This window comes from Pithys albifrons, chromosome 23 (assembly GCF_047495875.1).
Source record: "Pithys albifrons albifrons isolate INPA30051 chromosome 23, PitAlb_v1, whole genome shotgun sequence".
Lineage (NCBI taxonomy): Eukaryota > Metazoa > Chordata > Aves > Passeriformes > Thamnophilidae > Pithys > Pithys albifrons.
In genome coordinates, this window is record NC_092480.1 from 6,169,922 (window position 1) to 6,182,046 (window position 12,125).

At 50.5% G+C, this 12,125-nt stretch overlaps 1 protein-coding gene across 1 annotated transcript in view; it reads right to left on the reverse strand.

Annotated features, from left to right (window-relative positions):
- Positions 1 to 1,181: 1,181 nt before the first annotated feature.
- KCNJ5 (potassium inwardly rectifying channel subfamily J member 5) overlaps positions 1,182 to 12,125 on the reverse strand; it is a 29,488-nt gene continuing 18,544 nt past the window's right edge. Inside the window, exon 3 of the mRNA XM_071576150.1 lies at positions 1,182 to 1,868. Within this exon, the coding sequence (XP_071432251.1) occupies positions 1,540 to 1,868 (329 nt within the window). The 3' untranslated portion in view covers positions 1,182 to 1,539. The remainder of the gene's footprint in view (positions 1,869 to 12,125) is intronic.

Here is a 12,125-nt window from a genome sequence, read left to right on the forward strand (position 1 = left end):
GGGAGAACACTGTTCTCCCCCAGCCTGCAAGATGTTTCTAGAAGTGACTAGTGTTTCAAAAGAAGTCACTTCTCTTGGGAATTCACTGGGTAATATAATGGGAATTCCTCTTTCCTGGAGGCCAAGTGGATGCTGGTTCTTAATGTGGGATTAAGTACAACAGAATTGTGTCGTGTTCATTTTTCCACCTCCTCAGTGAAAAATCCCCTCAGATTCCTCTTTCATCTCCATTCCAACATTGCATCTCAGAGTAAACAGTCTCTCTGGCCCCTATAAATAATATTCTCCTCTGTGTCTCCATGTCAGTAAGACCATGGCTTTGTATTCCCAGTTTATCTTCTCTTTGTGTTAATATCAAGAGACTAAACCACGTTTCAGGTCCCGGGTGTGCAGCTCAGCCCATCCCCACTGCATTTATTCCACAGATGTAAATACAGCCCTTCCTGTACAGAAAAAACCTTTAGCATGTTATATATTCTTCATTCTCTTTCCATTAAGAAGCAACTCTGCAGGTATCTTATTTCTCCACCAAAGCTTGAGGGATGAGGGATAAGATTTTCCCCAACAAGGCCATTTTTTTTTTCTTGTGTTGTTGGAATTTGTGGAAATGTTTCATCTCACAGACATTCCTTTTCTGGATGGGACAATCCTCTTGGGGAAATCTGGTTCTCTGCCTCTTTCTAAAGACCAGAATTGTTGCCTTCAGTTCTACCAGTGTGTGTTCCCTTTCCAGGCACACCAACCTTTATTTTAAATACCTATTTTGCAGAAGAGCAGAGAAGTTTGCAAACTACTCCAGGGATTCTGAAAGTCCAAAACATTCCAACTCCCACATGGCGACTTCCTTTGTTTTAAAGCATCAGTTGGAACTGAAACTGGGACATCCAGGCCAGAAAAAACCCTTTGCTGGGTGGGGTAAGATCTAAACTTTCTCTGACCGTGGGCAGCCTCAGAAAGGTGTGAGGGATTCCACGGGAAGAGGACACGGAGAAGACAAAAAGACAAAATGTTGGATAAATCTGCCAAAGGTTTGCAGGGAAAGCTGCCCTGTTCCTATCAGATTTTGCAGCAAATAAATCCCAGTGCCTGTGATCCTGGAGGAAAACACTGAAATCATCAAGGCAAAACACTTCACTACATGAAAGAGGCTTTTTTTCCCCTTGTTTTTTAATTTAGCTGTAACAAGGTCTACAATACATGAAGTGAAGGTAGGAAATCACATTCTTCATACTGAGATGGGCCAGTCTGGGCTTTTTAAACCCCTCTCAGGACAGGGAGAGTTCTGAACATCCAACAAACACCTTTCCAAACAACCAGTGGGGGGGATTTCAGTTTTACCAGTGATGAATTGCAGTGAGCCTTGTCCACTGGGATCAAAATGCTTTGCAGAGCAGGGCAAAGCCTCACTGGGCTGATGGAAGGAAGGGGAGGGCAGGCACTGCTGGGCAGGGCTCGCCAGGGGCCAGCAGCAGAGCTCTGGGCATCAATGCCAGGCAGTTCCCGGCTCTCCACACTGTCTGTGCTCCAGCAGCTCAGGGGTTATACGGGCATCTCTCCTGCTCTGCCATTGGCTCCATCCAGTCCTGCTGGCTCCCTGCCTTCCTCCTCCTCCTCTTCCTCCTCCTCCGCAGCCTCCCTGCCCGCAGTGAGGAGGGTGGCACCGGAGAGCTGCCCCAGGAGCTGCCCTTCCCGCCGGGACTCTGCCAGCTCCTTGGCACAGCACACGGGGGTGTTGGTCTCGTAGGTGCTGTGGAAGCTGTTGTAGTCCACCTCATAGAAGTCCTTCTCCAGGGTGAGCACGGGCGTGAAGCGGTGCCCCCACAGCACCTCGGTGTCCATGTAGGAGCTGCGCGCCTGGCACGTCATCCCTGGGCACAGAGAGAATCACAGAATCAGCTGGGTTGGAAGAGACCTCTGAGATCATCAATCCAACCCTTGATCCAACCCCACTGTGATCACCAGATCATGGCACTCAGTGCCACGGCCAGTCTCACCTTTAAAACCTCCAGGGATGGGGAATCCACCCCCTCTCTGGGCAGCCCATTCCAATCCCTGAGCACTCTCTCTGCAAAGAATTTCTTTCTGGTATCCAACCTAAACCTCCCCTGGCAGAGCTCAGGCTGTGCCCTCTTGTTCTACTGTTGGTTGCCTGAGAGAAGAGACCAACCCCCACCTGGCCAGAACTTCCCTTCAGGCAGTTCCAGACAGTGCTGAGGTCACCTCTGAGCCTCCTCTTCTCCAGGCTGAACACCCCCAGCTCCCTCAGCCTCTCCCCACAGCACTTGTGCTCCAGTCCCTTCTCCAGCCTCGTTGCTCTTCTCACTTGGGTTGGAAGAGACCTCAGATTATCAAACCCAACCCTTGATCCAACCCCACTGGGATCACTCTGGCACTCAGTGCCCTGGGCTGGTAATCACAGTGGGGTTGGATCAAGACATGGTGGATTCTCCATCCCTGGAGGTGTTTCAGAGGACACTCAGTGCCATATCCAGTCCCTTCTCCAGCCTCGTTGCTCTTCTCTGGCCCCGCTCCAGCCCCTCAATCTCTTTCCTCAACTGAGGGGCCCAGAACTGAACACAACACTCAAGGTGTGGCCTCCCCAAGGCAGAGTCCAGGGGAAGGGTCACTGCCCTGGGCCTGCTGGCCACGCTAGTTTTGATATGGGACAGGATCCCATTGGCCTTCTTGACCACCTGGGCACACCTGGGCACACCTGGGCACACCTGGGCACACCTGGGCACACTCTGCTCATGTTCAGCCTCCTGTCAATCCAACCCCCAGGTCCCTTTCCCCCTCTCTCTCTCCAGCCACTCTGTGCCCACCCTGAGCTGCTGCAGGGGGTTGTTGTGGCCAAAGGGCAGGACCTGCACTTGGCCTTGTTGAACTTCATCCCATTGGAATCAGCCCATCCCTCCAGCCTGTCCAGGTCCCTCTGCAGAGCCCTCCTGCCCTCCAGCCTGTCCAGGTCCCTCTGCAGGTCCCTCCTGCCCTCCAGCCTGACCAGGTCCCTCTGCAGAGCCCTCCTGCCTTCCAGCAGGTCAACACTCCCTCCCAACTTGGTGTCATCAGCAAACTTGCTAATGATGTTAAAGGCAACACTGACTTAGTGCTCACTCAAGCACTGCCCTCCCCTAAAAGCACTTTCGTGTTCTTTCCATCCCTGATTACTCTGGGACATGGAAAGTCTTCCTGAACAAGCCTCACCCAAAAAGCTCTGCCATAGAAAAGCTGAGCCCCCACGGGAAAGGGATGGATTTGTGGCTGTGTCTTCTGCTTCCCCAACCTCCTGCTCATGGGTTTGCAGCTCCTCTGTGGCCTCCCCCTGCCCTGCTGAGGGGTTTGTGTTGTTGACACCATCAGCTCCTGGAACACCCAGCCCTGCCAGGGCACCTCCAACCCTGACCCACAGGGCCCTGAGCAGGAGCAGCCACTTCCCTGCCCATCTCTCCTCATCTGCAGCAGGGCCACAGTTCCCTCTGCACACCAAGATGCTCCTCATGATTGAGAGGTATTTAAATACCTCTGGAGGCTTCAATCCCATGGATTAATGGATTGTTTGAATGAAGAGTGGGCAGTAGGAAATTGAGTCTTGTCAAGCTGCTTCTCAGCCCCAAGGATCAGAGTTTATTACTTGGGAAAAGTTAAAAGAGAAGTTTTCAGAGCAGGGAGAAGTGTAACTGTGAACAAATCCTCTGAGAATCACCTGCCAATGTCAAGACTGACTTATCTTCCAAATATTTGTCTTCTGTTTGATATTTGTCTTCTGTTTGTCCGAGGTATGTTATGATTTTGGAACTAATTCTGGTGAAATTGGGACAACCTGACCTCACCAAGTCCTCCCACCATTCTCTTGTGCAGAGCAAGAGATTGGCCTGACTGGAATACACTCAAAACATGCACTTGATGCAGCTCCTGGCCAATACTCCCAAGCCCAATTCCTGCAGCACACAGACAGAAATCTCAAGTAAAGGGGCAAAACTATTAATGTCAGATACCTCAGGGAAGAGCATCTCATGTATTCCCACCCTGTGAGCTCAGCTAAGTGCCTGAAATCTCAGAGTAATCAGAAAACTCCTTTGCTTTTAAAAAAAACCAGCATATTTCTGAGAAGATGAGTATTTTGTTCTCATAATTGCTACAGTCCATTAAAAGACACCCACACAAGCAAGTGCTCTGCAAAGCTTTCTCTGACTCCTTTCCTTACTTTGAAGCTCCCAGGCCAGGAGTGTATGAGTTGCTTTTGCTTCTTGAAAGGGGGAAAAGAGGGACAGTGGCACACTGAGAAATCTCCAGTTCTGTAGCACAGACTGAAAAGCCAATTTTCCCCTCCAAGATCTGCAGGATTTGCTTCTGGGCAGGAACAACAAGTACAGTGTTAGTCACAGTGTTCTGCTTCCTGGGCCGGAAGGAACCGGGAAGTGCAGAGGCTGCTCTGAAAAATAAAACCAGGGGAGAAAAAAACACCCCAGGTGGTGTTGCCTTAAGGAGAAGCTCTTCCAGAAGCTCTTCAGGGAGCTCTCAGCTTTTGCTCTAGAGCTAAAGACCAGGGTGAGCCCATTCCTCACTGTGCTGGCACCACAAGGTGCAGCATCACCCGCGCTGGGCTCCTCAGCCCTGGAGGTGAAGAGGGTTCAAACCCTCACTCCTTGAATGTGCTCAGCAATGAGGCAGCACATGGAGTCCTGCTGAGCTGAGTCCTGTTGGTCTCTGAGTCCTGTTGGTCCCTGAGTCCTGCTGAGCTGAGTCCTGTTGGTCCCTGAGTCCTGTTGGTCTCTGAGTCCTGCTGAGCTGAGTCCTGTTGGTCTCTGAGTCCTGCTGAGCTGAGTCCTGTTGGTCTCCGAATCCTGTTTGTCTCTGAGTCCTGTTGGTCTCTGAGTCCTGTTGGTCCCTGAGCCCTGTTGGTCCCTGAGCCCTGTTGGTCCCTGAGCCCTGTTGGTCTCTGAGTCCTGTTGGTCTCTGAGTCCTGTTGGTCCCTGAGTCCTGTTGGTCCCTGAGCCCTGTTGGTCCCTGAGCCCTGTTGGTCTCTGAGTCCTGTTGGTCTCTGAGTCCTGTTGGTCCCTGAGCTCTGTTGGTCTCTGAGTCCTGTTGGTCTCTGAGTCCTGTTGGTCTCCGAGTACTGTTGGTCCCTGAGTCCTGTTGGTCCCTGAGCTCTGTTGCTCTTTGAGCCCTGTTGGTCTGTTAGCCCTGCTGGTCTCTAAATCCTGTTAGTCCCTGAGTCTTGTTGGTCTCTGAGCCTTGTTGGTCCCTGAGTCCTGCTGCTCTCTGTGTCCTGCTGCTCTCAGGAGAGCTGTGCTACTGGCACTGATCACCCTGTTGAGCTCCCTGTTCCAGGGTTCTTATTCCAGGCTGTTTGGAAGCTCAGGGCTGCAGGGCTAAGGCCATTGCCTGATGCTCCCTCGTGCTGGGGGCAGATCAGAAACCAGCAGCATGTGTGTGTGGTAAGGAGGTGGTTACAATAAACCAGCCTCTTTACTTCAGACAGAGCTGGGTTTGCACCAGGAATCCCAAATGCCTCCAGGTGCCTCCTCCAAAACAGGAGAGGAGACCATGGAGGTTCCAGGATTAGTTCTGTAAATGAACCAGCTCGTTCCTATCACAGTTCTCCAAGTGCTGCATCAACAAAGGAACAAATCCCTGAGGCCAAGATGGGATGTCCTGGTGAATGTGGGGGCTTGAGGCATCCTGAGGAAACTCCTGCCTTGTAATCCCAGCCTGAAATAGGTCCTTCCCTGGGGCAGTACCTGACAGTGAACCTGAGCTCCAGGGACACAATCCCAGCTCTCCTGCTCTAAGTATTCAATTAAGGAAGGAACAATAGAAAGCTTTCAGCAACCAAACCCTGCACTCTGCCAGCTTCCTGCAGTAGCTGCTTTCTGTAACCCCAGGGGTACACTGAGCCAGCACAATAAGACAACTTGTAATTGCTCCATAATCCCATTCAAATATTCCTTTTTAGCACATGTGCAGTGATGTTTTAATTGCGTGGGGACACAGCACTTGGCAACTCCTACATTACCCAGTAAACAACAGCATTGTCTCTGCTTCAAATTCCATTAAGTGCCTGCTTTGCAGGCTGCCCTGTGCTCTCCAGCCTGGTTAATTAATGCATCTGTAATGTCCCCAGCTAATTATTGCCTCTGTGACTGCAAAAAGATGACAGAAGAGGTGTGGAAACAATAAACCTTATTTTCATTAAGGGCACATGGATGCAGCCACTTGCCACTGGCACACAACGTGCCGAGAATATCCCAGTTCCCTTCCAGGGGGGCACAGCAATTCCCTAAACCAGGAGTTCTCATCCCTGCCTGGGGGTCTCTTCAAAAATCACCTGTTTCCTTTCAGAAGCCTCGTTTATCCCAATCCATGGCATGTCTTGGGTGCAGGGAATCATTTGTCACATGCCCTGACCATCCAGAGGAATCCCAGAATATCCTGAGCTGGAAGGGGCCCTGGTTCAGCAAGCGAGACCACTGTGTGGGTGTGCCCAAAGCTGGGCATTCCAAACCCTCTGGGCCATTGCCCAGCAACTGTTCCCAAGGGCCCATTGGCAGCAGCTGCCCAGGGCACAGCTGAGCCCTCAGGCTGGGAGCTGGCTGGGAAAGAAGCCTGGCAGAGGAGCTGGGAGAACTGCCCTGCAGGGACTCCTTGGCACCTCCACACCCACCTGAGGGCTCAGCTCTGCCCATGGGCCAGCAACCATTCCAAAATCCCCCCTGACTGCCAGAGTCAGATCCCCCAGGGTGGAACTCCCTGCCCTGGGGGAGGCACTGGGGGCTCCCACCCAAACCTCAGGGGACACAATCTTGGACTTTGGGGACTTGGGGAACCACTTGGTGGATGCAGAGGAGGAGCAGCCCCTGGCCAGGAGGAGCCACCACTCTGGCCCAGACTGTGCCATCATCTGCACCAACAGCTTTGTCCCTTCCTTTGCCTTTGGACTCGGGGGAACCACGTGGGGCTCAGCACAGGGGCCACCAAACCCCGCTGTGTTTGTGCCCCAGGGGGCTGGGTTAGACTGCTGGGCTTGGGGGTTAAACCCAATTTCTCTTTGTGCCATTGCATTGATTGGAATATTGTTATTAAATTGTAACTCTGACTTATAGTCTCTTTGTGGTGGGTTTCTTTCTCCTGCCAGTTCAACTTTAAACCAGCACAGAAGGGACCCCCAAGGATCACTGAGTCCAACTCCTGGCTGCAAACAGACCTAGGCCTGGGTACCACAAAAACTTTGGCACTGCCCTTCTGCACCTTTGCAGTGGCTCTTGAGGCACTGACACATTGGGGAGCACAAGAAATCCAGAGAGATTTCAAACTCTCCAAATGTCTTGCAGAATTAATCACAGAATTATGTCCCTGATAAAGACTGTTAATCCTTTTCCTGAAGTGGATTTAACCACCTCTGTATCACAGTTAGAGAGAAGTGGGATTTGGTGACTTGGGTATTTCATTGGAATAAGCCCCATTACAAAAGAACACAGAATCCCAGAGTGGTTTGTGTTGGGAGGAACCTTAAAAACCATCCAGTTCCACCTCCTGCCATGGGCAGGGACACCTCCCACCAGCCCAGGGTGCTCCAAACCCTGTCCAGCCTGGCCTGGGACACTCCCAGGGATGGGGCAGCCATGGATTCTCTGCCCAACCTGTGCCAGGGCCTGCCCACCCTCACAGGGAAGGATTTCTTCCCAATATAATCCCATCTCTCCCTGCCCTCTGGCAGTGGGAAGCCATTCCCATTGTCCTGTCCCTCCATCCTTTGTCCCCAGTCCTTCTCCAGCTCTCCTGGAGCCCCTTCAGGCACTGGAAGTGGCTCTCAGGTCTCCCTGGAGCCTTCTCTTCTCCAGGTGAGCCCCTCCAGCTCTCCCAGCCTGTCCCAGAGCAGAGGGGGCTCCAGCCCTGGAGCATCTCCCTGTCCCTATATCCTCATCTTCCCTTTTCAGTTCAAGTAGATGTGCTTCAAAACTCAGTTAATAAAGTTACAGACATTTATCTTTCAAGTGTTTTCCGGATTGTAAGACCATTAGAAGTTTCTTTTTCTCCTAAATAACCTGATTTAAAAATGAAAAAGTATGTTTAATAGAAGTGTGTACGATCTGTCAGTTGTGGAAAACGTGAAATAATACTTGGAATCTTCAGCTGTCAAGTTCCAGTCACAGCTTTGTCATCTCTTAATTCAGCAGCTCAGCTCTGGGTTGCAAACAAAACTCCATTTTAATTGAAACCAAAGTTTGTCCAGAGTTATAAGCAGAGGAATCAAGTTTTCAATAAAGCTGGAACCAGTTCCAGGCTTTTCAGCTGGAGACCAAGGGACTGTCTCTTGTTTTCAAGTTCTGCAATAAACATTTCAGAGTTTTAATGATAATTTCATTAGAGCAGAAGTGGGTTTTTTGTCTGTGGGCTGAAGGCACAGATCAGTAACAGAGCTGGGCATGTTCCTGCTTAGGAATCCTTCCTAAAGGGCTCCTTTCTGCTTCCCAGAGAGGAGGAGATACCAAATATATTGGGAAGTGTATTAAAGCAGGTGTTTAATTACAGCTGAGAGCAGAGGGGGGCTGAGGAAACCCTGGGGAACCAAACAGTGTCAGGGAACTCAACCAGTCAGCCCTTCTCTGCCAGCAGGGTCAGTGCATCCAGCAGCTCTGGGGTTCCCAAAGCCCAGGGATGTGGGTGGTGCCCACAGAACAGGGACTGCTGGCTGGCTCAGCATGGCGTGGGTGTGCCCAGGGGGCTGCCCAGCCTGGAATGCCATGGATTCTGCAACTGGAGCAGGGCAGGGCTGCCCACATTGCTCCTCATTCCCGAGTCTTGTCGCCCTTCAGAAACACCACTTAGAACCCTCTTTATCCCAAATCCACCTGCATTTTCAGCTGTTTGGTTACCTGGGATGAACCACCAGGCTCTCCCCAGCTGCTGGAGGATCCTTGTTTATGGCAAACATCCCATCCCAACCAGCACCTTCACTGGAGGTTTCATGGGAGAGCACAAGGGCACCACAGAGTGGGTGATGAGACCAAAGAACACAGAGTGGTTGATGAGACCAAAGAACACAGAGTGGTTGATGAGACCAGAGAACACAGAGTGGTTGATGAGACCAAAGAACACAGAGTAGGTGATGAGACCAAAGAACACAGAGTAGGTGATGAGACCAAAGAACACAGAGTGGTTGATGAGACCGAAGAACACAGAGTGGTTGATGAGACCAAAGAACATAGAGTAGGTGATGAGACCAAAGAACACAGAGTGGTTGATGAGACCAAAGAACACAGAGTGGTTGATGAGACCAAAGAACATAGAGTAGGTGATGAGACCAAAGAACACAGAGTGGGTGATGAGACCAAAGAACACAGAGTGGGTGATGAGACCAAAGAACACAGAGTGGTTGATGAGACCAAAGAACACAGAGTGGTTGATGAGACCAAAGAAAACAGTAACCTCCAAAAAGTCAATATTCCCTCAACTTGAAAAGGAATATTAGAAGGTTGGGCCATAGTCCTCCAATTGTTAGTGTTTGTCTCTGACAGAGGACATGGCTGGGCTTGATTCCCTTTGTTGGCCCTGAGAAAGGCTGTTAATCCTTTATGAGCTGTAACTACCCATTCTGGGTTCAAATGGTACAGTTGGGGCCAAGTGGTACTTGGTGGCTTGGGTGTTTCATTTCAATAAGCTTCATGACCCAAAATACAGAATTCCAGAGTGGTTTGGGTTGGAAGGGACCTTAAAGTTCATCTGTTCCACCTCCTGTCATGGGCAGGGACACCTTCCACCATCCCAGGTTGCTCCAAGCCCTGTCCAACGTGGCCTTTGACACTCTGCCAACCCAAGAAATGCCCACAAATCGATTTGATGCCATCGAGGGCAGAGTTGAATCTTACATGACCTGAACTTACTCAGTGGGCAGAGCCCTCCCAACCCCTGGGGCTGTCAAGACAACATTTTCCATCAGCCTAATATTAACTCTGCCCACTGAAATGCCAGGGAGCTCAGTGATTATCTGCTGCTCAAATGTCATGTGGGTGCTGACCGTGGCTCGGCCGTGTGTGCTCAGCCCCCTCCCTGCACCTCAGACACGGATGTTGCTGGGAGTGATTCCACTTCTCTGCCCCTGTTTGCACACACTGGTGGATCCAGGGTGAGTTTCCCCCTCATCCTGGGTGCTCTGGAGCAGAGCAGGAGCACAGGGAGCTGATGTCCTCCCAGGCACAGGCACAGCCATGCAAGTTATAAGAGAAGTCATAAAAGTTTTAAGTTCTGCCTCTGTAATTAAGCAATACACGTCTTTCAATCTGCATTAGCATATGGTAAGTCATAAAATTTATTAGTCCCTCTGTGTTAATTAGAGCAACGAACACTGTAACCTCCAAAAAGTCAATATCCCTCCAACTTGAAAAGGAATATTAGAAGGTAGGAACATGGTCCTCCAATTATTTGTGCTTGTCTCCGTTAGAGGACGTGGCTGGGCTTGATTCACTTTGATTTTTATGCCAGAGGAGAGTAATAGGATTTTAATTCATCTGAATGCTCTCCAGGCATGCAAAGCTCTCAGGCACTGGGGAAAAAATGAAATAACAGGACCTTATGATGCAAAGACCTTCTACTTGTCTCTGCCAGGCCCAGCATCGAGCCCACCCCAGGAAACTTTCAGCCCCTCTGGAGGTGCTTGTGGTGACTGCAGAGGCTGCTGAGGTACCAGGAGCTAACCTGTGCCCCTGGAGGACAATCCAGCTCATGAAAGGAACGGCCTGGGACATCTCTCTCTGCCCTCTAATTTTTTAGGCACTTTCTGTAACAATTCTGCAAGGTCCTTCTTGCAGAAAACTTATTTATATGCCAAATGCAAAACAAACCAAGACAACCTAAACCAGATGATGAATGCACGAAAACTGCATTTAGTAATTTCACCCTTCCCTTGTTCTCCCATGAATATCATGATTAATTTCAGCATATCTTCTGTTGTGACTTCTCCATTTGGCCCTGTATTTACAGCCAGGAAATTGTATTCTGTCCTCTGTAAAGGTGGATAAATTGAGGTGTGAAAAACCTGCTGTTTGCCTCCAGTCTCAGGGGGACAGGAGGGGTTAATTACTGCTAATCGTTAAATCACCTTTTATCACACAGATCTGAGCCAGAAAAATAAATACCTCTCCTTACATAAGAGTTTATTAAAACTTCATTTAGGGACTGGACTAATCAGACATTTGGAGTGTCTCTCGTGGCTTATTTAATTGTGGTGGGAAAAAGAGGTACTGAAAACCAGTGAGGAGGGAAAAGGAAGGGAAGGGAAGGGAAGGGAAGGGAAGGGAAGGGAAGGGAAGGGAAGGGAAGGGAAGGGAAGGGAAGGGAAGGGAAGGGAAGGGAAGGGAAGGGAAGGGAAGGGAAGGGAAGGGAAGGGAAGGGAAGGGAAGGGAAGGGAAGGGAAGGGGAAAGGGAAGGGGAAAGGGAAGGGGAAAGGGAAGGGGAAAGGGAAGGGGAAAGGGAAGGGAAGGGGAAAGGAAGGGGAAGGGAAGGGGAAGGGAAGGGGAAGGGAAGGGGAAGGGAAGGGGAAGGGAAGGGGAAGGGAAGGGGAAGGGAAGGGGAAGGGAAGGGGAAGGGAAGGGGAAGGGGAAGGGGAAGGGACATGGACTGATGGCATATAGAAAAAAGGAGTAATTAAAAAATGGACTCTTTAATTGGATGAGCCCAATAGTTCATCAAAGCCATCTGACTCTGCATCCCTGAGCAGGGTCTGGCTCTCTGCTGCTCTCCCATGGCCCAGCAGCTTTGCTTTGCACGCTGTGTCCACGACAGGATCAGGAGGGGGAGGGCAAGAGGTTTGGTCACAACAGCTGCTCTTTCCCCAGGATAGCTCCTGGTTTTTGTTGCCACTGTGGGAGGCACAGGCAGGGAAAGCAAAAGTGTATTCACTCCACAAACAGGTTTTCCACTGTGGCTTTCATCCCTTTTATTGCAGGTCAGACTTGGGGAGGCTGATCTGGACAAGTGTCCCTTTCTGATAAGGGCAAAGGGAATTAATTCCCTGAAGTAATTCCTGTGCCCAATCCATTAAGGAGGCTCTGGGAGTGATGCTGCTGCCCACGGAGCAGCACTGGAGGCAGAACACTTGTCATCAATATTGATTTTGTCCTTACAGT